Genomic DNA, 27954 nt, shown 5'->3' on the forward strand with positions numbered 1-27954 from the left:
ATTTAGCCTGTGGAAAGCAATGTCTCAAACTGAGGAGAGAGCTGCATTTTGTAAAAATAATTACTCTTCCTCTCTCTGGAAGCTGTTTTAAAGTCCCTTTTCCATCTGCAATCCATTAACAATGTATCGTTTTTCTGTGGCTCCCCTGTTCCCTGAGTTATGCAGGGTTACAAGTAAATAATAGCTGACTTTTGAGAGACAGGGAAAGGTCCCTGCAATACTGTTGAGTACATCAGAGGTATTGTCAGTTTAATGGCACAGATAACCTCCCTTTAAGGTAACCATATTGGTAATGGGCTTTTTTAGTTTTAACACTAATAATAAAGTAGAGAACAAAATAGGGAAAAAAATGTGTCCTTTCCTTATCACTCAACATGCGACTTTAAGTCGAAGGCCACTGTGATAAATCTAGAGTCCTATCACACAGTGCTTTAATGAATGTCTAGCCTTGGAGAGGTGACTGAGTATCAGTCTGATTTGTCATTAAAGTCATCTTAGTCAACAAGTGGAATGTGACCTGAGCACCATTTACACAAAAGATAAAAACAACACAAAAGAGTAGTCTTGGGGTCAAATCAATGGTACAGTTATACTATAGCACTATCTACCACTATATACCACTATATAGTGGTATACTATCTGTTCAGATAGTATATCATTTGCACAGCATGCCGCTAATCCTGGTTCCATCACCAGAATCCCATAGGGTACCCCAAACCCTGCCAGGAGTAATCCCTGAATGCAGAGTCAGGAATTATGTCTAAGCACAGTTGAGTATAGCCCAAAATTTCTCCAATCCTCCAGGAAAAAAAAAGTAACCTCTTTTTCTAAAAAAAATTTGGGGGGGGATCACATCCAGCGATGCTCAGGGGTTATTCCTGATGCTGCACTCAGGAATTATTCCTGGCAGTGCTTGGGGGACCATATGGGATGCTGGGAATCGAACCCAGGTTGGCCGCGTGCAAGGCAAACGCCCTACCCGCTGTGCTATCGCTCCGGCCCCAGTAACCTCTTTAAAAGAGGGAAAATGCATAAAGGAAAGCACAAGATACCATAAGATTGGAAAAAGAGAGGAAAGAAGTAGATTAAAGGGGACCCTGCACCAAATCCACACATTTTCTCAGCTGTGCTGTGCTGACGCAAAGCCTGTGAGCCAACAGAAGCTTTCTGGGAAGAGGAGTGAAGACAGTGCAGAGTGAGAGCAGGGCTGAGATGGGACGGCTGGGTACAGGCATAGAAGTCAGACTGGGAAAAGGAGAAGAAGAACACAAAGTTCTGCAGAGTCTGGGACAAACCAACCTACTATCTCCCATAACCTTAACAGGTTCAGACGTCTAACAGGATCATTACTGAAGAGCATGGCTATTTTAAAGTCCCTGTTCAAGTGAGGGTAGGAAACTCTAAATGAGCACACCATAGAGGAATCGGATAATGATTAACAACTAATGATCAACTAATAGTAACAGCAACGAGAAAGAAAAGCCTTCAGGTGAGCCAGCTGCTGATGTCTTCTGTTTAAAGGCTCAGGAAAGCAGAGTTCTCAAGTGAGCTTGTTCTAATTGTGATACATCCTACCAACATCTCCCACAACCACTATACCCCTCTCCCCACCGCACACATGTATTAAAACCAATAAGGTGACCATTTTATTTCAAAGTTTCTAAGAAAACGCAACCTAGTCCGAATTCTGTGTGTGGTTCCATTCCTTTTTCCCTCCTCCATTCTGCCCATCCCTTCTCATGGAGTGATACAGCTGGGCACAGTTAGGAATGCACTGCTGGAAGGCATCCCAACCCTCTGTTCTGAACTCACTTCATCCTCCCTCCATGACAGGTCACAGAGGCCTGCCAGAGGCTGGGTCAGGTGATGCCCTATTCTCAATTACACTGATTTGAGCTATTTGTCACATGCTACCTGATAGTTATTTAATGTCTCTCTGTATTCCTACCTTTATATCCTTACATTTAATGCAATATAATTCTTAAAGGTACAAGTACAAGCTACATCACAGAGACAAGTAGTGTCATTAAGGCAGAAAGGTTGAAACAGAAATGAGAATAATTGCAACATTTATTTCTTATTTACAGCTTTCTTAGACCAAGGATCAGGTGATGGTCACGGTCCTCCCGTTGGTCATTCATTTGCTCGAGCGGGCCCAGTAACGTAATTCTTAAAGGTTAAGGATTTGTTTTATAACAATTGTTTTATAATTGTTTTATAAAATTTCCAATGGTAATTTTACCAGAAGAAATTCAGTCTACATGGAACTTTTCTTGTTACAGGATTGATTCTCAAGATGCTAAGGATGAAAAGACATTGAATATCCAGCCACCCCACCTCACTTTAATCCAGAAGTGCTGCAAATAATAGAGCTCAGTCACTCCTTCAAGGGTTGTTAGTAATTGGCCAAAACAACTGTGAAAGCCCCAAACCACTACCCCTAATCCCCCCAATACCCATCTACTATGACAAAGTATCTGTGTAGGGTGCACTCTGAGAGAAATAATCATTAATTATGAGTCCAAGGAATGTCCTGGGGCTCCCCCCAAACCAAGCTCAAGGCGCAGGTCTCCAAGAGAATCACTCCACAGATAAGACATGGCCATGAGGAGGAAAGAAGGGTACCTCAACCCCAGGATGGTGCTTGCTTACAGGGCAGACTTGCTGATTGGCCAAATCTGCAGACTGGAGACTGGAGACCCTCAGCAGATGGAAAGACAGAGAGGCCCTGCAATCTGCATGCACACTCATGGCCAAGGAATCACCTGGAAGGAGCCATGGCCAGGAAAAAAAGGGAGAAGTGGGGCTAGCCTCAAGCTCCCCAAAGATGCCCACAGAGTCCCCTCTTCAGAGTTAGCCTTTGCACAGCTGCTTCAGAGGACACGGGTTTTAGTCTTATAGGTAAGGACAACCAAGAGGGGAAAGAAGCATATAAAGGGGAAGGAGGACTGAAATGAGAGGGAATAAGAAAGTCAGTGTGGGGAAGGGAGGAATATAGGCTAAACTGAAGACAACATTCAAGCATCAACTAGAATGTACTCTTTTCTAACCTTGGGGTATAATGCCCAAGATGCCATTAAGAGAAGAGAGAGGAAGAGTCTTCCTTTGTGTAAATAACTATGGAGAACTAAAGTTTATGCTCCAAACATATGGACTATTCATTCAGTAAAAAAATGGGGAAGAATTAGAAAGATTGTTAAAAATCCTTTAATCCTGGTTTCACCTTGCCTTTTCAATTGCCCATTTAGTTCTGGGAAGTGTGAGGTTATGGGGACAATATTTTAGAGAATTTTGAGCAATGACAGAGATTCATCTGAGCTGTCTAGATACTGTTTTGGAGGAAAATAAAGGGGAAAAACCCCACCATGTGCAAATCTTAAGCTTCCCCCACAACAGGGCAGTTTGCCTAATGCAGTCAAATGGTCAAGCTGACAGGTCCTTGGTGTGATTTACAATATGAGAGTTTAAAATGGTGCAGCCCTTGTTGTGTTAATAAGTGTCCATTTTAAGACTTTTAAAGAACTGATACTTCATGTGAGCATTCTCAGAAAAATCTCTCTTTAGGGGAGGGAGCAAAAAGGCACAATCAAGCCATCGTAAGAAAGGAACAAAACACCCAGGCCCCAGCAGCCTTTTCACTGAATTGGCAAAGACCACTGCCAGAAAATCTAGACCCAATGCCACAGAAGTTTGCAGTTTTATTTTAATGGCTTCACAGTTTCTCCAGTAAAACAACAAAGGCAGTCACAGGCATGCCGGCACATTCTGCGTGTAAGGAGCTGAAGAGTGAGCTCACAGCAGCCACCAGTGTGCTTGACTTAAGTGTACAGTGCTGATGGCAACTCTGAGCTGATGGCTGTGGTCCCTCAGTACCAGAGAGGGTACTGTGCCTTCCTACTCAGAGTCAAAGCTCTCTAAGTGCTTTCTTGGAAACAATTATAATTACATTGAGCATAATTATGAATAAAATTATATATAAAGTAAAAAAATTAATTTTATAATCTGCTTCAAAATTTAAAAAAATCAGGGGCTGACAGCATAGCAATTGGAGTATATTCAACTCCTGGTACCACATGGCTCCCCAAACACCCTGGAGTGTGGCCCTGGAGATGGTGGCCCGGGTAACCCCAGTGCTGTAGGACCCCAGCAGCACTGGTCCTCTGGCCCCTGTGCTGAAACAACTGCCTGATTGGCTGAGAATAGCCAACCTGGGTCCCAAATCTCACGAGCATGACTTGAGAGTCCCAAACTAAGTTGATTAAATTCAAAGGGTTTTGAAGAGGACCTAGATCTATACTTAGTGGTGAGGTATACCTTTACTGTCTCTCCAATTTCTAAACTTGTTAACTCTACCCTCTCAAGTTTATTTTCTTTTGTAGATAAAAGTGTCTTAATTACATGACCTATTGGGAAGATTTACTTGATTACCAGAAAAGAACGTAGAGTTTTAGTTGTTGAAAATCTTTACAAGTTCTCATATCTGTGTTATCATCTGATTTCCATATGGTCAGGAGACTCAATCTCTAGCTACTCTCTGCAATCACATCCTGATTAAATTATTCAAGAGGGAATTTGTGCTTTGCCATTGTTCCCTAAAGCAGAATGGAAAATGCCTATCTCTTTTTTCAAGCAATGCTATTAAGTTTAGATATGTTCATGTTTTTCATCGCCTTCCTAAACTTTGGGCTAAGTGACATTTACAACTGTCATGGACCTTCCGTTTTCCACATGATACCCTCTTCCTACAATAGTAACAGACTTACATGTGGTCAAGTCTAGCAACAACCTGACATGCTATGGAAAGAATGGTTTTCATCAACACTTGAAAAAAGAATGTCCAGCACTACCCCTGATAACAGTGGCCACTGAGCACATACATTATAAACAATCAGGTCCTCACTCATATGTTCTCTGAACTTTAATTGGAACACAAGGAGAAAATGGTTTGAAGTCCCGTGGAATGCTTAGGGTCCTTTAGAGTGAACTGGAGAGAAGGAAGACTCCCTGAGTTGACTAATCCCTTCTGTTACCACTTAGCAGCTATAAAATATAGATAACACCAGATAATGACATGAACTGAAAAAGAAATTCTTGATTCTAATTTGTGAGTAAGCTAGTTTGGAATTTTTTCCATTACGTTGCCACCTGTCACTCCTCAAATATTTTTATTATTTCCCGTTGCCTAGAGAATGAAATTAAAATTCTGCAACATTAAATCCATGACAGTCTCTACCAAAGTATCTTCCTGGCCTTTTCTTTCACTGCAAGCTGTACGGGGTAATGTTTCAATGAGTGCCTGTGAGGATTGGATAACACAACTTGGAATTCCTGCTTAGGTACTACACAAGTGTGACTGTAGGCAAGTAAATCAGCTTCTGAGCCTTAGGTTTCTTCATTATAATATTAGTATGTATTTCACAGGGTGGGTTACAAGACAAACTTATGCAAATGAAATAAAATAGTGGGCACTTCTCACCCTGCCTTGAAATTGGTTTGGAGACAGATAGTGTTATCTAAAATAGCAGTTGTAGTTAAGCCACAAACTGAGAACAGTGTGTGAAATTCCTTGACTGTGTCCAATACTTTCCAGAGTTATGTGCCAACGTTCTTTTTATCAGAATGATTTTTATTTAGCAATTTGTTATTGATTATGTGTCATTTTAAAAATATCAATCCGTAAACGACCACAAAACAACACATAATTTAAATGTATAAGTAGAAAGATTATCGGAAATTCTGGATTTTGCAGTTACTTCATTATTATAATATGGCACCCAAGTAATCCTTAACTCGAATAAACCTTGTTATACATTTCAATTTCTATTTTCTGCTATTTGCCCTTCTGAGTTTTTCTTTAGGGTTTAAAAGTTATCTTCAAGACCCACATTTTAGATTTTGTTCTCTCAAAAAAAGTTTTCCCAACAGCCTTATCCCATTGCCAGGCTTTTCCAGGCAAACTCCAGTTGATCTGATGGACAACTATGGTTGTCCCTCAGTCACTTACCATGATGAATAACTTTTGTTTTGTTTTGTTTTTGGGCCACACCTGGCGATGGTCAGGGGTTACTCCTGGCTCTGCACTCAGAAATTACTCCTAGTTATGCAAAGAGGGACCTAAATCCCTAAAGATTTCAAATATCTAATCTCAGGATCCTGTGAATATGTCATTTTTAAAGGGTTAAAGGGGGTTATGGGCAAGTTTAAGGACTCTGAGAGGGGAGAACTTCTGAATTATCTAATGGGTCTATTCTAATTACATGAGTGCCTAAAGATAATGAACATTCCCTCACTGTGTTCAGAGAAAAAAGAGAAAATGGGTCAGAGAGACATTAAGTCACATATGAAGTAAAGGGCCTAGAAGCTGAGGACTAGAAAAATGCAAGGAAATGCTTTCACTTTTTAGTTCAGCATGAAAGAAAATACAATTAAGATATAAAGTCAAAATATATATGTTCGAATCCGCAGGATATGTATCTAGAGTGTAATATAATGTAAACTCAGTATTTTGGGCCATAATGATCTGTTAATATAGGATCATCATTCACAATACATAGGCCAGAGTCGCAGCAATAGTAAGCACCACCAGGAGTAATTCCTGAGTGTAGAACCTGGAGTAACCCTGGAGAATCACTGGGCATTCCACCTCCACCTCCCCCCTTCCCCCCTCCGCCCAAAACAAAAACAATACACAGGCCATCAGTTGGAAGGTGGGTGATAATAAGGTAGTTTGTGCTTATAGGAGTTCAAAGTCTATGGGAAATCTTTGTACCTTCTCTTTAATTTCTCTGAGAACCAAAAACTGCTCTTAAAAAACTAAGGCACAATACATAAGAAACCAGCTTCTCCTCTAAGACATGTAGGAAGGGACACAGCCAGATGATTTTACACCATGCGACCTGAATAAGACCTCTATCTAACACATCTAGAAGATAACAAGTTTGTGCTGCTTTATACCACAAGATTCACAGAATTTGTTAGGGCAGCTCTAGACACAAATACAAAAGTCAACCAGGGAAATGCAAGGGCCAACCGAGATTTACCACAGAACCACCAAGGTTTAATGAATTTTACCAAGGAAAACAATTTTGCTTTTTAATTACTCTGGGGATTTTGTTTTGTAATTACTCTGGGGATTGCAAAATAAAGTTGAAATGATATTCCAGAGAGTCTGGTTTTAACAGAGAAAGAAAAGTTAAATGTGAAAGAAGGTCCCCAGACTGGAATACACTCGTTACCACTCCATTCTCAACATTTCCAGGAAGAAATCTCACCATTCATTACCTCCAGGGATATGGTAACTGGAAACCGAAATAACTTTGCAAACAGTCTTCAGAATTATTCAGCTCTGATCAAGAGGACAAGTCCTAAGAGACATCCTTCCTTGAAAAGCTGGAGAGGAGAATTTTTAGAATGCTAAGATCAGCAGGTTACCTCATCTACAGTTAGAGCAGCGAAATATAAAGAGTACGAGAGAACAGGCCTAGCAAAGCCATGGGAAGAATAACTTAAGATCCTAAGGCACTTGTTAAAATTTCAGCCTACTATTCACCATGGTATCAGGTAATTAATGGTGACTTAAAGTGCCACCAAGCTTCTGAAGATACCTATGGCTTTTAAGACATTTACCCTTCATGCTTGATAACATTAAAAAGCACATGAGAAAGAAGCAAGCATTCAAGGAAGAAGTGAAAGTTCCAGAAATAAGACCAAGTCACTGGTCCAGCAAGTAAGCCCAAATACCAATCTCAGCAATGTGGAACTAATGAGGAGAGGAGATGAGGTGGTTTTCCCGATACAAGCTGATACTGGGGTTCTACATTCTAGTGAATTGTGATATTGTACAATTCACTGAGCTACTGAGTTTAGATGAGACCCTCCTGAAAACATTCTTCATCAGGGCTACAGTGATGGGAAAAGCTACAGGTCTCAACTCTAGCTTCTATCTGTAAGTTTCTTATAGACTGGCTTCCTTGCTCTTTCTGTGGGATGCAGAAGGAAGATACTTCCTTTTTTTGAAAAAGGGCAGGGGAGAGGGACTTTCATCAATGAATGGCCTCAGGGAATAAGCATCTCACTATTTTATTTGGGATTTGGTGACTACATCAGGCAATGCTCAGGGCTTACTCCTAACTCTACAATCAGGGACCACTCCTGGTGGCTTGAGAGACCATCCGGAATGTCAGGGATTGAACCCAGGTAGCCATGAGCACAGCATGCACCCTACCCACTGTACTGCTTCAACAATAATTTAAAACCTGAATGCTCATATTTGATCTTGAGACCCAAAGGGAGGCACAGTGACAATTCCATGTAAATAATGCAAGCAAGATAGATGGGTGAGGTGGGGGGAAGGCAGAGAATACTTGTGTAAGGGAAGGGCCAAGGTCTGTGCGACATCTGCCTTGCCACAGAAAATTTGTATCAGTTCTTATAGTATGGGAATCACATGCTTTTATGACCATAAAACAGAGTGACTGTGTGCAGAGTATTCATTTCCTTGGTGAATTACTGAGGGGGAAACGTATTTTAAAAAGTACCTTTGATGTACATTTCTACTACAACATCAAAACTAAAGAGCTACCAAAAATCTTGTAAGCCATCTTAAAAGTGTTACACATACACTGCTAAGAATCCTTCAACTTATTCACTGACAGTCAGTTGAGTTAGGAATCATTCATCCTAGGATGCTCACAGTAAGTGGCTATGGAAGATTTTTTAAAGAAGATGCATTGGTAGGAAGCACTCAAAATAATTGCAAAATAGAACTCTTCTTTACGTTTCATCCTTGATAAGTATGGTATACTCAGGAGTGATTTGTTTTTGTGGCTTCATATGCTAGGACCCTAGTTAAACCCTGGTTGAAGAACTCAGCCTTAACATGGAGAAAGTGCCAACTGTACCATGGAGAAAGACATCCATTGCTGATTCAAAAGTCACAGCCAGCCTCTAGGATTTCCATGTATTTCCTATTTGGGCTTACTCTGCTACAGCTCCAAGTTTCTCAAAGTATATTTCATTCAAGCTAAGGGGGATTTTTCTACTGGGAAGTTTTCAAGCATCTATTTTCGTATGTATTATTTTTGTAAGTTGCAAACAATGAAAAGTTAGAAACTCCATAAATATCCAATAATACTTCTCAAGTTAGCAGGTTTGGGCACATTGTCAAAATACAAGGCATCCACTTAAATGGTCTGTGTAGTTTTATACTCATTGATAAAAAGATATCCACAGGCCAGAGCAACAGTATAACAAGTAGGATGCTTGCCTTGCATGCAGCCGACCTGGGTGTGCTTTCCTGAGCTCTGTTAGGAGTGACCCCTAAGTGAGCTCAAAGCCAGGAGTAAGCCCTGAGCACTTCAGGGTGTGTGCCCCTCCCCCAACCACACACAAAGATATCCAATACTAAGCAATTATAAAACACTGAATTATATGCGATAGGATATTTACAAAATAAAGTTTAAAAGACTTAGAGTATACATTAACATGCATGTAGAAAAGAATAGAAGATTTTGTATCCAGAGGCTAATATTGATGATCTCTAGATAGTGAGATTACAGAATTTGTTTCTTTCTATTTTTCCCCTCTAACACAGTTCTGGATTCTAAATTTCTAAGGTACCTATACATCACATGAAAATAAAGTAATAACCATCTTTACATTACTATTGTTATTAAAAGTGTTTATTCTTTCAAAATTTTTAAAAGTATATTTTCTTCATATGCACAGCATTACTTATTGCATATTGCATGCTCAATACAGTAGCTAAGATTTGGAATCAACCTAGATGTCTGACAGGTAATCGGATCATGAAGATGTGAAATATATACACAAGAGAATACTACACACAGCTGTAGGAATGATGAAATCATGCAATTCAGGACAACATGGATGGAACTGGAAGATATCATGTTAAATGAAGAAAGCCAGAAGGATAAGCACAGATGATATCACTAATATGTGTATTCAGAATAATTGGATGAGGGAATGCAATCTTTTAAAGGGGGCATGCCCAGATCAACCAGGACCCCAGTGTATAGGGAAGAGAAGGAAAGAGAGAGTGGAGGGGAGGGAGTAAGTGATAGATGAGAAACAATGGGGACCAGGTCAGGGGATTCAGGTACAAAGGTGGTATCAAGAAATGACAAGCCAAAAACACAACCGTAGAGTCAATAGCATTGAAATCAAGAGATCCAAACTTTATTTATTTATTTATTTATTTATTTATTTATTTTGTTTTTTGGGTCACACCCAGCGATGCAGAGAGGTTACTCCTGGCTCTGCACTCAGGAACCACCCCTGGCAGTGCTCAGGGGACCATATGGGATGCTGGGAATCGAACCCGGGTTGGCCGCGTGCAAGGCAAACGCCCTACCTGCTGTGCTATTGCTCCAGCCCCAGGAGACCCAAACTTTAACAACTGAACTTAGAAAGACGCCTTTCAACAGGTTAATTTGGGGGGATTACGGTGGAATAAGGTAGGAAATTTGGGAACAGTGATAAGAAGGAAGTTGATACAGGTGGTGAGATCAGTGCTCCAATAATGTATGTCTAAAGCTCAACTATGAATAATTTTGTAAATAATGGTACTTTAATAAAGTTTTTCTTTAGGTATATGTTCTTGCTCTATCAGGAAATAAATTGACATTATCTTCAGAAAAAATAGTTTCTATTTTTCTCCCTTATCATTACTGAATTTTCTGAATGCAAATCTGATTTCTTTTAGCACATTTACAAGAAGAATCTTGTAAATGCAAAAAAAAAAAAACCCAAAGAAACCGAAAAACAAAAACAAAAATATCAACAACACCCCACACTACCAGTACCTACACCCCCCCCTCCATTTCCCACACACATATTCTATACTCCACACAACCAGTGATACTGGGTTCAATCACAAGACACAAGGCCCAGTGGCTCCAAGTCCTGGCCTAACCAGTGAGAGGCAGAGCTCAAACCGCTTTGACCACACTGAGGAGATTCTGGCAGCTCTGCTATTTGGGATTTGGGTGAGAAAGGGTTCAGAAGACGGTTCTAAAGCTTAAAGCACTCCAAGAGTAAGAGTGAGGCCCTGAGCTTTCTCCCAGGGGCTGCACCACGCTGAGGGGATGCTGAGAGTCCAGCAGTCTCAGACCCCAGTAAGAAGAAAAAAAAAATAGGTCTCAAGACTCAGTTTCCATCCTGATCATACTAGCTCTTGAAGAGTTACTAACAATTTTGATTTTTCTCTTACATCCTTGAAGAGAAAAAAATTTAAAAAAATAATAAAAAATAATAAACTATTAAACCTGGCAAGTGATATGACAGTGCTTATAAAATTATACAAGGTGATAAATGCTGGCTGCTACTTGCATCATCATCTTTAGCATCGCCTCCAAAATACTTTTAGGTATTCCTGCCACAATATTTAATGATGAACTTATGAAGAAACACTGTTGAAACAATTGTTCTAAGAAATATTAATTAGAAGACAGGTAAATCTTCGAAGTATCTGAATTTCTTGCTGCATACAAAATGCAAATCTAAGGGCCAGAGAGGCAGTATAATAAGGAATTTGCCTTGCACAAAGCCAAACCTGGTTTCCTGGTACCACATACAGTTTTCCCAAGCCCCACTAGGCATGATCTCTGAGCAGAGTACCAGAATAAACTTATACATAACCAGGTGTGACCTAAAAACTAAATCAAAGCAACTGCAGAGAGCAGGGCCAAGGGGAGAACAGAACCTACCAGTGTGTTAGACTGACACAGTTTCAAGTCAGGCTTCGACTTTCTTTTGTACTGTTTTGGACAAGTTATTCCCACAACTTTACTCTTATTCACCTCTTCATCTGTGAAGTATGCAACAGCAATAGCACTGATGATGTAGATGTTTTATGACTATTAAATGAAACGAGAGCACACACAGGACTTCCCGGGCATGCGGCCTGTTCCATAGTAGGTACATTCAACTTTTGGAAGGATGTCGCTGACAATAAAGCCAAGAAAAGGCCAACGACTTTAATTTTTCAGAGGAAAGAAAATAAAAGAGAACATTTCCAAAAAATGAAGTAAAAGCCAAATATTTTTCACATTAATAAGTCTATTTCTAATTACTTGGTGCCTACATAATACATCCTGTTGAAAAGCAAATAGGCTCTTGTCAGAAATAATTTCAGTGTGATTTGGTTCTTACCAAAGACCACAGCCGGATGCTGTGCCTGGATTCATCCTAACCATTGATCTTCTCAAATTTTGGGTTTTTTTTTAAAACCCACTGGTTACTATGGGAACAAATAACCCAAATGTACCACATGTACCACTCAGACAAAAGGGTTCTCACCTTCCTCTAACTACTCAGAGTTCTCCTTTTCATCTGTCTTCTTACTGCATTTATCACTTTCTATCTTTTGTTAGACTTGTTTGTACCAGGTCTGAGCTCTCTGCCTACACTACATGTTCAGGTTCATCTTCAGCTTTTTTAACAAAGCCTTTGACATACAAAAAACCATAACTATAAAGTTTATTGAGAAAAAAAATGTACTAAAAAAAGGCATTGCGACAACTGAACATTATGCCTACACAATTTAACCTTTTGGGGAAAAAGTAATCAAGCTCCCCAGCCACTTAACTGGTTAGAATTATGCAATTAAACTCATTTTACAGGCTAGAGAACCATTTAAGAGTACAAATCCCTCCTGAATGATGAAAATATGGAATTAGAATTCAAGCATGCTTATGCCCAAACAGTGATCAACATTGTTTTATCAGTTTCATTAAATCATAATTTGCTAATAAGTCTATAGTGTACCAATAATTAAGTTTGCCTTGTATTAGAACTAAGTCAGAGTAGGCAATACTACCATGTGAGATGATATTTGTTAAAAAAAAAAGATAGAGAGAAAAATAATGAAAGGAAGGAAGGAAGGAAGGAAGGAAGAAAGAAAGAAAGAAAGAAAGAAAGAAAGAAAGAAAGAAAGAAAGAAACCTGCTTTAGAGATCACTCACCTTTCCCTACAAGCAGAAGAGCTACTTTGTGAATTTAGGGTCTTGCCCAACAAGGTGTAATAAAACTGCTGGACACAAAAAGAAAACCCATTATGAGCAATTGATGGGACAAACAATACCAAAACATTACTCTGACAAGTGTCATGACTGCCATCAACAAAAATCAGAAAAACAATCCACAGGGCTGTGCAGTTAGAGGATCAACAGCATCTGACACAAAGGGGATTAATAATTGAAATGATGTTTATCATTTTTCCAAGTCTGATTCTACAACCACAGGTTTAATACTGGAATATCTGCTTTTTAAAAATAATATGCTAATGGGAAAATGTTAGTGCAGAAACTGCACTACCACATACAGATAATATGTAAATTATGATAGCCTATTTGGTATTTCTCTCCTAAAATATATTTGAGAAGACTCATTTCCTTATCTTGTACCAATCTATATAATAGTCATTTTTATATAGAGATAACAATTACCACATGAAATGCACAGGGAACATTTTTTTGGAAAAGAATATAAAAGGAAAAGAAAAAATGGTATTTTAACTTTATCCAGCATTTATCACTTAGGTCTATTTTTTTCAAACATAGATTGCTTTTATTTATTATCATGATTTATAGCAGTGTTGATATTAATGTTTTAGGCATGTAATAGTATAGCACCAAACCCTCTGCCAGTGTGCCAATAACAGTGCCCTTTTTATTTTTTTCCTTAATTTTTTAAAATTGAATCACCATGAGATATACAGTTACAAAGCTGTTCATGGTTGGGTTTTCAATCATAAAATGTTGCAACTCCCATCTCTCAACCAATGTCCCCAATTTCCCTCCTGTTACCCCCACTCCAGTCTGCCTATCTCTATAGAAGGCATTTCCTTCTCTCTCTCTCTCCTCCCACCTCTCTCCTCCCTCTTCTCTCTCCCTCCTTCCACTCCTTCTTCCTCTCCCCCTCCCTCAGGCATTATGGTTTACAAAACAAATACTGAGAGGTTATTATGCTTGTTCCTTTACCTATTTTCAACATGCAGTTCTTATCCAGAGTGATCATTTCCAACTATCTTTGTCATAATGGTCCCTTCTCTAACTTAACTGCCTTCTCCCACAGGGCCCTCTTTAAAACCAGTGAAACGATACTTCAACTTTTAAGCAAAGGATTAGCCTTTTGCATCCTTAGTCTTTTCAACATAGATATATTCATTGTAGATAACGGAGAAACAAACTACTTCAAGCCAAAAGGAATGTGACATTTTGAAATGCAAAATATTTTCCAGTTTCCTACTCACAGAATGAAGATGCAGTGTACCTGACATAGTGCAGTGGGTTCGGGGAGAGGGAGGAAGCCATATTCGTGGGAGGTGGGTGTGCAAATGCTCAGTCAGGAAGGATGTCAATGTGACCTTTCCAAGAGGTAGAAAGCAGCCACCCACGTAGCCTCCGTTAAGGACCTAAGAAAGGTCAAAATGAACAGAAGTCCCTGCCCACCAGCATGGAGAGCACAATGCACATCACTGATAAGGAAAGTAAGCATCATGTTTCCCAACACTTAGCCACGCATTGTCTAGGTGGGTGTGATTCAGAGGTAAAGTGAGAGGTGAGGGTAGGGGAGTGTGGGGAAACATGCTGTGGCATGGAGGCATGTACGTGTGAATAAGCATGGAGAAATAGGTGCCTGGATGCTTATGTAAATACTTGAACATGTATGTGTGTTTTACATGTGTACACATGCATGTATGAGTTGATGAAGATGGATAGGAATGAGACAGGTGCAAACTAAAGGGTATGGCTTTCCAAAAATCAGGCCAGAATATCCATCCAGCTTCCTCTCTCACAGTCTGAGCTCAGAGGTGGTACAGAAGATCCCCAAGTGATTTTAAATGGGACAAGGATAATGAAGAAATTGTATGGCGAAGTCCCAACACAGAAGGCAGACCTATGATACACAGAGTGTAGGGCTTTAAAGGCTGTACCAAAAGGAAGTTGTGAGGGGTGGGGGAGGTACTGAGAAAGGGTAGGAAACTCCTACCCTTTACAGAACAGATCATGGATGGCATTTCCTTAACACAATATGACCCACATTTATTTAGTTTTAAATCACAATTCTAAAGCTGGGGCTGTAGGTGTGCCCACATAAGCCTGGATCAAAGTTTTAAAACGAATGTGTCCATTTTAATGATAGCTACACATCTATATTTTAGAACACATCAGGATATTCCAACTTGGGGACCATGCTACTGGCCTGACACTCTAGTATCTCTAGGTCCCTCCATGTAGCAGCAAATTTCATTAATTTATCTTTTCTGATGGCTGAGTAATATCCCATTGAGTATATGTACCATAGTTTCTGTGTAGGGGTAAAGGGACTCTCTTTCACTGCTGATGACTGGTTCAGCATTCACTGCTGGGAATGTTGACTGATTCGGCTTTTCTGGAAAACAATATGGACAATCCTAAAAAATCTAGGAATTGAACTTCCATTTGACCCAGCAATTCCACTTCTTGGGATATACCCCAAGGGCCCAAAACCAAAAATTATTTGGAGAAAAATTATTTGTACCCCTATGTTCCCTGCAGCACTAACCACTGTAGCACTATCCTCTCTTTGTTAATCAATTTGCTCGAGCAGGCCCAGTAATGTCTCCATTGTGAGACTTCGTATTACTATGTTTGGCATACTGAATACGTCAAAGGTAGCTTTCCAGGCTTTGCCGTGCAGCCAAGATACTCTTGGTAGCTTCCCAGGCTCTCTGAGAGGGGTGGAGGAATCGAATCTGGCTCGGCCAGGCCGGCCACATGCAAAGCAAATGCTCTACTGCTGTGCTATCGCTCCAGCCCAGCAACACTGTCCACAATAAACAATATTTGGAAACAACCCAAGTGTCCAGTACATTATATATATATATATATATTTTTTGTTCGTCTTTATATTTATGTTTTTATTCTGAGGCACACCCGGAAATGCTCAGGGATCAGTCCTGGGAGGTGGTGGTGAGTGGGTGCGTATGTGGTAAAGGATATCAAACCCAGGTCAGTTGCATGCAAAGTAAGTCCCCCCTTTGCCCCATACCCAGTATATTACGTCTTTGGCCCCCAGAACTTTATCATTTGGGAAAATCAACACTCACAGACCCAAATGTCTACTCAACATCACCACATATATATTTTAATATATACTTCAAATTTAACACATCCAAAACTGAATTCCATCTAAACATCCAACTCCAAATCTCTTTTCTATACTAATAAGCTGCAATTCTACTCACCTATAGTTTCAGGGTCAAGTCTTAAGTAATCTGAGCTCTCATTCTTATACCCAGAGCCCAGTCACTGTCTGCCCATGCCCATTACTCCCCAACCTGGTAGGACACAATATTGCCCCTTGCATCACCACAAAGCCAGGAGACTAACTCCACTTCGAACCTCTGTGTCTGATCTTCACAAGACATCTCAGCACTTTAGTGTTTACCTAAGAGCATGGCAGAGGGTCATGGGCATCTGGATGGTGGTGGGGTGGAGTAAATTTGTACATCAAAACTATAGTTTAGCAATTATAACCAAAGCCTAAACTGTAATCCAAATTTTTTTTCACTAAATATTTAACTTAAATCCTGTCCCTCTTGTGCTTGCAAATTCCAGTGGTTTCTCACTAACAGTGAAGGTCTTCACAACAGTCTAAATGGCCCTACACGATTCAGCTCCTGGTAACTCCCTGATCTCATCCCCTACCCATTCTGGTCACACCAACTGGATTCCTAGGCTGGTCTTATAGTTTTTCATCACATGCTTTCTGCTCAGAATCACTGCAACCTCTGTTTGCTCTGCTTGGAAATCTTGCTCCAAACAACTTCATGCTTTGACTTCTCACTTCTACCAGGAGCCTGTTCAAATATTACTTTACTTAGAGAGGTCATCTGGAGCAGGAAGAATTCTGTAAAGGCCTTCAATATTCTTTTCCCCTGATTCACATGCCCTGCTTCATTCTCTCCCCTGAGTGTGAACAGAAGTTTTAAATATGACGGGTCATCAGTCCTGTAATTAAGTTATGTAAGATGACAAAGGTAAAGAAATTTTGCAGATGTAATCAAGACTCTAAAATTAGCTGACTCTGAGTTGTTCAAAAGAGAGATGATCCTGAGACTGCTTAAGCAAGTACAAACCCTTTCACATAGTCCTGAGTCCTTGTGGAGAAAGGAAGATGGTTTACTAATTCCTTTGAAAGAGTAAAATCCTATCTGTAAAGTGAGTCTTCCTGTAGAAATAGTACACACCTGCAAGAAACTGAAATCTGCCAACAGTCAAGTAAGCTTAAAAGAATGGATGAGTACACCTTAACTTTGACCTTGTGAAAAGTAGCAGAGAAAAATTATACTGTGCCCAGACTTTTGGCCAATATAAATTATGAAATAAATGGGTGTACTTTTAAGTCACTCTCTGTGGTAACTTTTTACACAACATCAGAAAATAATAAGCCTTCCTTATTGATGTTGATATTGATACTTGATGTTCCCAAGGTTGCTTTACCCTTCCAAATTTTCCCAAGAGAACTTGGAATATACACATAATTTGAATATTTTAATTGTTCCTTGCCCAGGCTCTAAAATGCCACTCTTGCAGGACAAAACATTGTTCCTGTTTCCATTGTTGCACACAGTAAATGTTCAATAAATCATTCAAGAATGAATAAATGTATTTGCTGCTTATGTAATTATTATCAGTACATAATTTTAATAGCATTTAACTTTTAACTTTCAAAACCACAAACTTGGGAATTAAACTACAAAGGCTATCCTCAGGGAAATCCAAGGATTCTGGGGATATTCAGAAGTGTTCAAATATGAAAACACTAATCTAAACAAACATCTTGTAAGCATTTAGCAGAAAATATATATAAACAACAAGACATCAACATATGTTCAGTGTAAGTAAGTTTATATTGAAATTCATGTCCATTTTTCTGAAACTGCTTTTAGGTGGATAGCTTTATGAATATCACATTGATAAGGCATCATTTCAACAACACTTTCAATGTCACCTTTTACAATACCCTGCTGAATAGTTGAATGTACACTAAATAGCAGTAGAACCAATAGGGTTCTGTACCCAAATGTACTCAAAAAAACCAAGTACTGACTTCAGTACTTGGTTAATAGTGAAGTCATTCATAATGCAAGCAGTTTCCAACAGAATGTTTGAAGGCTCTGTCCTACTTGAATGGCTGGACATTGATCAATGTTTTAGATTAAATGTAGAAGATAGGTTCATTTGACTGACAAGTGACAAACATCCACCAAACATTGTAACTGTCACACTTTGACATCATGACTGAAATATATGATGAGTAAGCAATGAGTCAAAATCCAGAGTTTCATTATTAGAATAATAAATGTTAAGACAGACAGAAATTTTTAATACACAAGTTGTTCTTCCAATTTAGGCTAATAACCTGTCAAATGGAAAAAACAATGAGGAGTTTTGTCGGGACTATGGAGACATGATCAATCTGTCATCAAAGTACATGTGTCCCTCAAAAGGCAATAAAAATTTTGGCTGGGTTAAGAAAAATACATAGTGTGAATTGCAAAAATAAGCCACCCTTCATTGATTTTTATTGTTATTGTTGTTGTTGGGCTACACCTGGCTGTGCTCAGGGCTTACTCCTAGTTTTGCACTCAGGAGATCTAACTCTGGTCGACCCTGTGCAAGAAAGCGCCCTGTCTGCTGTACTGTCACTCAAGCCCCAAATAAGTCACTTTTATCACTGTATTTCAGCCTGCTCAGCATCCTCAGAATTTTGCATTTAAAAGACACTACTTTAAACTGGGGGAAAAAAAAAACCATGAAGAGTTCTGAAGTCAAATAAGTTCCAAAATAAAGCTGAACAAATTTCTTTTTCGTTACATTGCATAGAACCTGAAAGCTTCTTGCATTTTCCACCCAAGGGGTGGTGTGTGTGTGTGTGTGTGTGTGTGTGTGTGTGTGTGTGTGTGTGTGTGTGTGTTCTCAATGGAGAGTATTCATTCTTGATTTACCTGAACAAAGGAGATGGAACCCTTTGTTCATGGAGTCCTGTACAGACTAGAGGACTAATGAGTTAAAACTCAGAAAAACTACCTAAACTGTGAGGAAAATGCAACAAAATCAGGTAGGTACAGAATAAGTGTGAATAAAGGTCAGAAGTGATTGTTGGTGGGACAGGAGGTTTATAGAATTTATTGTGGGAAACAGGGTAAAGTTTCTTTTACTGGTTTCCCAAGGAAAACAGAACAGCCCTGCAAATATTTTAACAGTGCTCAGAAAAATGAGGGAATGCATTCATTCTACATTGTTTAAGTATCTAGAACCGAACAACATCTGGTATAATACTCAGGAATTTGCATTTTAACACGCTTTCTGGGAAACTTTTAACCAGAGAGTCTGATACTTAAAATGAGCATAATTTGAATATGTCCAAGCCCAGAAAAGGACCCATTAATATCTCCAGGAAGAAGGTGAGAAAAAGCAAAGCTTTCAGTATCATGGAGGTGATCACAGCAGCAGGGAGAGAGAGGACAGGGGGAGTGGGGAATACCGAGCTGCATTATGTGCAGAGGTTAGGTAAATATCCAGCAGAGAAGCGAGGGGAAAGATTCCTGCATCTATTATAGAAGAGGCTGGATGATTGGTTTCTAAAGGTCACTTCCAGCCCTGCGTCACTCAGATAGCCATCCGCACTGCCCCTCATCTCGCATCTCAGAGACAAACAATGAGTCCTACAGAAAGTGGGATTCTTACAAAATATTAGTCGCATAAATGAATGAACAAGTGAAGAATCAAAGTGAAGAATAAATAAATAAATAAATAAATAAATGATAAATAAACATGGTCCCAGTGTCCTAAAGCAAAGGAATAGGCAGGGGCTGAAGAGATAGAACAGGGGTTAAAGCACTTTCTTTGCAAGCAGCTGACCCAGGTTTGATCCTGGAGGTGGGGGGGACGAATTTGGGGGGGGGGGAGAGTTGAAAGATGAGAAGGAGAGACAGGCTGCAGCTTCATTTTTTGAAGACTGCTAAATTCACAAAACGTGAGCAATAATGAAGGCTAATCCCAATGACAAGAAAGTGTCTAGCAATGATTCCACTTTTCCTGAGAGCCACGCCAGGCAGTACTGGGGGCCAAAGTGTTCCATCCCTGTGCTGCTTGGGGAAAGCCATGCAGTGTCAGGGATCAAACTCGGAGACTTATACATGCCAGGCAAGTGCTATTTCTCCGGCCCCATAACTTCCTTTTTTGACTGGACAACAGCCCTGAATTAAATCACACCAAAGGTAGTTGTGAGGTTCCCCTGGTTAAGTGCAAGTTCACCACGGGTTATATATGGCAATCAGAAGGAAGAGGTGATTATGGAGATGATAATCCATTCTGACAGATGATAATAACTCACAGGGTTGGAAAGTATCCTTAAACGTGAATTCAATTTTTATAGCCCCAGCTACAAAAATGGTCCACTGACCTAATTATTTTATTTACTTAATTTTCGAAGGAGAACACATGTATAATGTCTCTAAACACATTCAAGTGGCTTGGGATGTGGCCCTAGAGGTAGAGCACCTTCTTTGCATGTGTGAGGCTCTGGGTTCGAATCCCAGCATAATATATTCCTTACCCCTTTTCCCACTGCCAGTTGTGAACCACATAATAGCAAAAGTACATTCTAAAGGGGGGTACCGGTGGATCTGGTATATTAACCTGCTTACAATGACTTCAAGCTGTTTTCCTTTGGTCTTTATATACCAAATTCTTAAGAAACAACATTATAATGGACCTTCCACTCTTACAAACTCTTGAAATTAGAGCTCTCCTTTCCTGCTTGCAAGGACAATACTGCCAGGTCAGGTACTATATTTGTATCCATTTCCTCGAAGACTGAGGGTTCTTTCAAAATATATCTGTCATTTCTCCACAGTGGCTGATCAAACCTGCCACTGAAAAATGTTCTCAACAGGCAACTTGTAGTACAAGCGTAGTTTATTTCTGTCAGAGACTGACTGCTGAAGTGTGAAAGAAACTCATTAAAAATCTCTTACTGTGATCTTACTTTGAAAAAAAAAGGATAAAAAGCAAGAAAGAAAAGGCAAAGGGGAAAAAAAGACTTAATGAAGGGGCCACTGAGCCCTAAGACACACACGGGTGGCACTTTTCTCAACACTGCAGCTTCTTTAGCAAGCAATTAGGAGGGAGCAATTAGGCCTGGAAACGAAGCATCCGGTGACTGCTTGGGGAAATCAAGGCAGTTAAGGGGTTTATTTTATGCTAATATTATGAAAAGTTAATGATGGAGATCAGAATACTGCACAATAGGACAAACGAAACAAAACCAACAGTGTTATTTACCTTAATCTTAAAACAAGGTTCACAGCACAAGAAGCTTCTCTGTAGTCTTCACTAGCGTTGGGTAAGCCCTTCAAAAACAAAATGGCAAATGGTATGAAAAACTTCATCGAGAGGTGCGGAGGAAGAAAAATCACACTGCATTCTTCCCCTTCTGGAAATTTCCCAACTAGATCACAACACACAAAAAAGGGAGGCTTAATTTGGCCTTATGCCATCTTCCTGTCTAAGCTGGAAAGAATTTGAACTCCCATCCCAACTACTGATGTAGAATGCTTCACACAGAAAGCCTCACGTGGCAGGTGGGCACTGTGAACTAGAAGCTGCAGTTGGTCTAAGGTAAGATCAGACATCTAAAGGGATGAAGAGCACCCAGGGCCCACACCCATGGGTCCTACGATGCACAAAGGGTGGTCACATTCTCTCTCGGGGTGCAGGGAAAGGTAAAGCCCAGAAAAGGAGACCATGAGTCTTGACTCTGCCAACAACATTGGGCCAGTCATCTTAGGGATATACTTTTCCACTTGTAAAATAGGGTGAATAATCAAAAAGTTGCTGAAAAGGGGTCTGGGTGATAGTACAGTGGTTAGGGCACATAACCTAGCATGAATCTGATCCAGGTTTGATTACCAGCACCAGAAGGTCCCTAGAGCATTGCTGGAGCCCCCAGCACCATTGTGGGGATAATTCCTACATCAGAGGGCCTGAGCAGTACCATATCTCCTTACCCCCAACCACACACACACACACACACACACACACACACACACACACACACACACACACACACTTTTCCTGGAAGAATAGAACAAACATAAAGAATAAAACACACTTCTCATTAAACGTTAGCATGTTATACTATACCAACTAGTGCTTTTGCTTTTTTCCAGTGTCAGCAATGGAACATAGGATCTCATGCAGGTAAGCCACCGCCTTGGCTCTCCACTATCTTAATCCATTTTCTAGTTTCCCTTATTTTCTTGGCTTTCTGACCCATTCTTATTTCGAATTTTCTTTTTATTATTTGTAGGGTTTATCTCAATGTGTTTTACTCAGTTGCCTGATTAAGTGTAAAAATCTAATCTGAATCCTAGTTCTAACTTTAACTGGTTAGGTGGAACACTTAGCTTCTCAAGTATTTTCATCCTCATTAGGTATCTCACCTTTTCTGTTTGGATGGTGGGGGTGCATACCAGTAGTGCTCAGGCCTTATTCCTGGCTGGGCTCAGAGGACCATCTGAGATGACAGGGATTAAACTTGGTACCAGCTAAACACCCTACCCACTGTACTACAGCTCTTGAGTATCTGACTTAAAAAAAAAATCCCCATTTATGAAATCCCTTCACTTCTTTCTCCTCAGTATATAGCTGTGTCATAAAACACAGCACAGGTAGAAAAGAATGAATTGAAATTAAATATACAGATTTTTGAGACAAACTATGATCCCAAGGCTGGTGACAACAGGTAAGTTTATAACCACTGTGAGAGCAAAAGGGTGAGCTTCTTCATCACATGGCAAAATCAGTACAGTGACCTGCACTCAGTCTATGTCCACTGCCCTGTCCCCTGGAAAGACCAACATCCTTGACTGCCACTGAACAAGATTTCCTACTCACATCTTGTCATATAACTTTTAATATCAGCACTATTTCACTAGACTATTATTTTTACAAGGCAAGTTGTAGGAATAAATGGGCCCGTAAAATTCTATTCAATGATAAAAGGATTATGAAAAGAGGCTAGAGAAATCTAGCCAAGAATCAAAAAAAAAAAGTATCAATTAACTACAATGTTTTGTGGCTGGAATCTAGCAGAATGGTGAGTCATTTCGTTTCCTTTTATTATTTCACATAGGACCGGCAATTTCAGCAGCAGTCTGGCAATCCTTTCTTGCTTTCAACCCTGTCATTTAAAGGTTGAAGAGTTCTGAAAATCATGGTGAATAATGACAGTACTCTTTCTCTCCATGCCCATTAAAAAGGAGAGTTTACAAGCCCCTGAGTTGGGAAAACTACCCTGAAATGGTGTATCTTTCTAAAATGCCAGTGTTCTGACAAGCCTTTAAACAAAGCAACTCCACAGAGAATGCCTGGCAGAGAAACATACCTGAGGGTCCTGCACGGAGAGGGACTGGATTTGCTCGGGTAGACTGCTGGCGTTCATCGCGATCTGCTCAGGAAGCCACGGAACAGCACCCAGGGAAAGCAGCATGAGACACGGAGGTCAGCATGATTACAGGAAAACCCAATTGGCACAGACTAACATTGTAAATGGCTGAGATAACTGAAAAGCAGTACTTCCCACAGTGCAGTCCTTCGTCATGTCAGGAATGAGCAGGCGGATAAGCTAAAGAGGAGATGGCATGACGGACGGGCTCATACCTGATATTTTAAGCAGAATTACTAGGAATCTTTTGATTCCTTGTTTCAAAACTTCAGCTAAGTAGTATTTTATTTCATCCAAACAGTATTTCCCTGATCCAAAATACTATTCAAGATGAAACAGTATTTCATCTAATACAATATTCCCTTTTTTCAAAATTTCATCTAAAGGGTCTCCTGACAAAAGTTGTTAGGATTAGTTAAAACCTGTCCCTGTTTTAATTATCACTTTGATCAATTTGCTCATGGGATTTCAAGAATATAAATGTAGTGGGATTTTTGCCACACCTGGAAGTGCTTAGAGGACCACATATAGTGCCAGGGATGGACCCTGGGGTGGCCAGGTTGCAAGGAAAACACCTCACCCTGTACACTCTCTCTCTCTCTGGACATGAGTAGTAAAAAATACCTTCCCCCATAGAAATGCCAGTGTGATAGGGTGTATTTTTCAAGTTGAAAACCTGACCCTATGTGTGATAACCCTAAAAATTTCTGCCCCAAGTCCTGCTTACATGAACCATGTGCTGGAACAAAACTCAAAAAAGATCAAAAACAAAAATAAAACGAAACAACTTGAAAAACTTGAAAAGAGAAATGGCATTGAAAAATCAATGAAAAGGAATTTCCACGTCTGAATTCACTATCAATTCTAAAATAATCAAAAGGAATTTCTATGTCTGAATTCACTACCAATTCTAAAATAATTGGCAAGAGTTTCTCAAAATTTTATTTAAACATAAAATTCTTACTTTCTGTGCTACCTCAAAAGTAGCCATTTAGGGATGAGCAAGATAGTACAGTGGGTAAAGCGCTTGAGTTTCACGAGGCCGACCAGAGTTCCATCCCTTTCACCACCTATGGTGCTCCAAGCCCTACCAGGAGTGTTTCCTGAGCACAGAGCTGGGATTAACACTGCCAGGTGTGCCCCCCCCCCAAAAAAAAACAAACAAAAGGTAGCTATTTAGTAATGAATTGGTATGGGGAAATAAACTGATGTGTGCTATTTACTTGGAAAATATATTAAAAAATTGAGCTGGACTGTGGGAAGATTAGATGAATAAATCTAGATAAAGCAATTTCAGTGAAGATGAGACTAGCTGATAGGTATTTGTGCATGTTCTATAAAATTCTTTCAACGCTATTATACATTTTTTTTAAATTTCCATAGTAAAATGTTGAAGAAAACAGACCATATTTGAATAAGCTACCGAAGAATACTAGCCTACCACAAATAAATCTTGTTAAGATCCTTTCAGGCTGAGTGACTCCATATTATGAAGCAAGCTCTGAGATATAACCAAAAGCCCTGCCAACAATTAGAGCAGAATCTACCCTTTCACAGAGGCCCCTGATATTTACTAGAGGTGGCAACTTCGCTTTTCCCTTGGAAGGTCCCATCTCTTGTCCTGCAACCTTAATCCAAGGTAATCATCAAAGGGGTAGAGGCATTTAACTATTCTTGGGGGCAGGAACCTCATGTACCCTGCTTCGAAGGTCTCATCCTCCATGTAATGTAACAAGACTGGCCTGAGGTTCTCATCAGTGTACAAATAATAAGATTTATAATTTATTATATTAATATATGATATTAAGTAATAATATCTTTATAATATGGTTTCTCAGAAAACAGTGAAAGACAGGGAGGAAAGTTTGTGAAACAGGGTCTCCCCCATACAAAACATCTTTCTTGACCACTAACTCCATATAGTTACCCCAATTTGACCATTTGATTAAGGCATGCTTCGGGATATAGTTGTTGTTGTTGTTGTTTGTGGGGGGGCATGCAAACCTGGCTGTGCTCAGGATTTATTCCTGGCTTAGTCTCAGGAGTCACTCCTGGTGGTGCTCAGGGGACTATATGGGATGCCAGGAATCAAACCCAGGTCAGTCATGTGAAAAAAACAAGCAGCTTACTGACTGTACTATCTCTCTGGCCCGTTGGGTGCATATATTTACGAATATGAGAAACACAAGGAAGTTAATACATAAAATATCTGTGGCTCACCAACAGGATAATGTAAATTTGTCTCTAGGTTTTTTTTTCTAAGATGGCAATCTGAAAGCATAGGTTGCAACGGGAAAGAAAAATAGATAAATGTTGTACTGTTCCTGAGATAGGCCATAATGGGGCTCTGGGTCTGGGTAAAAAAGGAAAGAATCTCAAAATAGATGAAATAGACAGTGTCTGCTACCGATTTTTCACAGAGCTCTGTCTCCTCCTATTTCCTATTTTTATACAGACTATAGTTAAATGCAATGTATCCTGGATTCGATCCAGGTAATGAAACAGGAATACCATCTAGTGTTCAATTAATAGTGATATAGCATTGCTGGTTTCCTGGTGGTGAAAAATGTACCAGGGGCTACAGATTATGTAAGAAATTAATCATGGAGGAACCTGGATGAGGAAAGCCTGGAAAACTGTGTTCCGGAAACTCTAAAATTATTTCAAAATAAAAGGTTTATTTTCAAAAATTACAGATTTTTCATCACAAACCTCACTTTTATCACTAGCCAAAAAACTCAAGTTCACCTACAATAAGAACAGCTTTTAGAAAATGATACCATGAAGATATAAAGCTGAAGGCATCTGGGATACTAAGGCTGAGCATTATAAATTTAGAGGAAGAAGTCAAATCTTTCTCTCCATCTCACAGGAATATAAAACTGACATGAACACAAATTGACAGCCACTTGGGAAACAAAGTACCATCCAAAATAATTTTTAAAAGCTAAAGTAGTTCCAACTATCATTAGGCAATAGGATGAAGTCACATAAGCAATAAATTCAACCTTCACATTGATTCTGATCTCTAGTAAAATTAGCTCAATCTAATTCCACACCAAGTGTGAAACGTTTTCACAACTAACCTAGCCTGGATTCTCACAAAAATTTCAATACACTTTTTGTGGGTCCTATGGGGATTTAGCCAATAAAACTTCCCACCTGGCTTCCTCACACTTGATTAAACAGGGACAATTTCCTTAAAACAAGAAGGAAACATATGTCTTAGTTTCTTCTTTTTATTCCTTTTGTTTGTTTGACTGTTTAACTTCTATTAGATATGTAAAATAAGGAGTTGGGAATGTTAAGCACATAATCTTCCTGGACTTTAGTCAGGGACTTTTTAAGATCAGGCACAATTTATATGGTTTTTTGGAGTCAGTGATCCTTTTTCTTCACCACAAAGCATAAATATGTAACAAGCATTTGAAAAGTCAGACTTGCCTGATCACTAAAACCATCAAATAACAATTTGAGAACTGGGCCTAGCACCCATAATTTTTTGCCACATCCAGCAGTATTCCTGGAATTACTCCAGGGTCTGCGCTCAGGGAAAACTCCTGGCATTGTTCAGGGAACTGGGCCATATGTGATGCCAGGGAACAAATCAGGGTTGTTTGCATGCAAAACCTTATCCACTGTGTCTTACCCTCTGATCCAGCCATTCACCCACCTTTCTTAAGTTTTCAGTTTTTTCAACACAAAGCCAGAGCTGAGATTTTATTTTTTTTCCAATGACACAGAATGGAAGAGCTTCTGATAGAGTGTGAACATAAAGCAAAACTGACCTCCCTCAAAAAGAGAATCCCCTAAATTACCGATCCCACCCACCCCTGCCCTGCAAAAAAAAAAAGAAAAAAAACATAACAAATCAACTTGTGTATTTATTTTTTATGGTGCAGAAAAATTAAAAAGTCACTAGTGAAAAGAGCCAATCATGGGATATTGGCTCAAAGTTATTACATAGGCTAGGAAACCACCTCAGGGAAGCAGCCATCACAAATTCCATACCACTCTGTAAAGTCAAAAAGGGAAGTGTATTGCACCTCTATGTCTTGTCTTATAAGCCCACAAGAACACAGAGCCAAAGACAACTAACTCCATGTAGAAACCAGGCACAGATTACATATTTGTTCTGCTAGCTACCATTATTATCACTGATATATATATATATATATATGTATATATATATATATATATGGGGCTGGAGTGATAGCACAGCGGTAGGTCGTTTTCCTTGCGCGCAGCCAGCCCGGCTGAGCTGGGTTCGATTCCTCCACCCCTCTTGGAGAACCTGGCAAGCTACTGAGAGTATTCAATATGCCAAACACAGTAACAAGAAGTCTCACAATGGAGACGTTACTGGGCCCGCTGGAGCAAACTGATGAATAACAGGAGGATGGTGTTTATATATATATATATCTTTAATATTAT

At 39.6% G+C, this 27954-nt stretch overlaps 1 protein-coding gene across 1 annotated transcript in view; it reads right to left on the reverse strand.

The window, feature by feature from the left end:
- STK39 (serine/threonine kinase 39) overlaps nucleotides 1-27954 on the reverse strand; it is a 301932-nt gene that overhangs the window by 85909 nt on the left and 188069 nt on the right. The window contains exons 13-14 of the mRNA XM_056110251.1: nucleotides 23461-23523; nucleotides 21357-21424 (exon numbers count right to left, since the gene is read on the reverse strand). Coding sequence (XP_055966226.1) covers nucleotides 21357-21424; nucleotides 23461-23523 — 131 coding nt within the window. The remainder of the gene's footprint in view (nucleotides 1-21356; nucleotides 21425-23460; nucleotides 23524-27954) is intronic.

The sequence above is a fragment of the Sorex fumeus genome, unplaced genomic scaffold (assembly GCF_029834395.1).
Source record: "Sorex fumeus unplaced genomic scaffold, SorFum_2.1 ptg000009l, whole genome shotgun sequence".
In the NCBI taxonomy this organism is placed as follows: Eukaryota; Metazoa; Chordata; class Mammalia; order Eulipotyphla; family Soricidae; genus Sorex; species Sorex fumeus.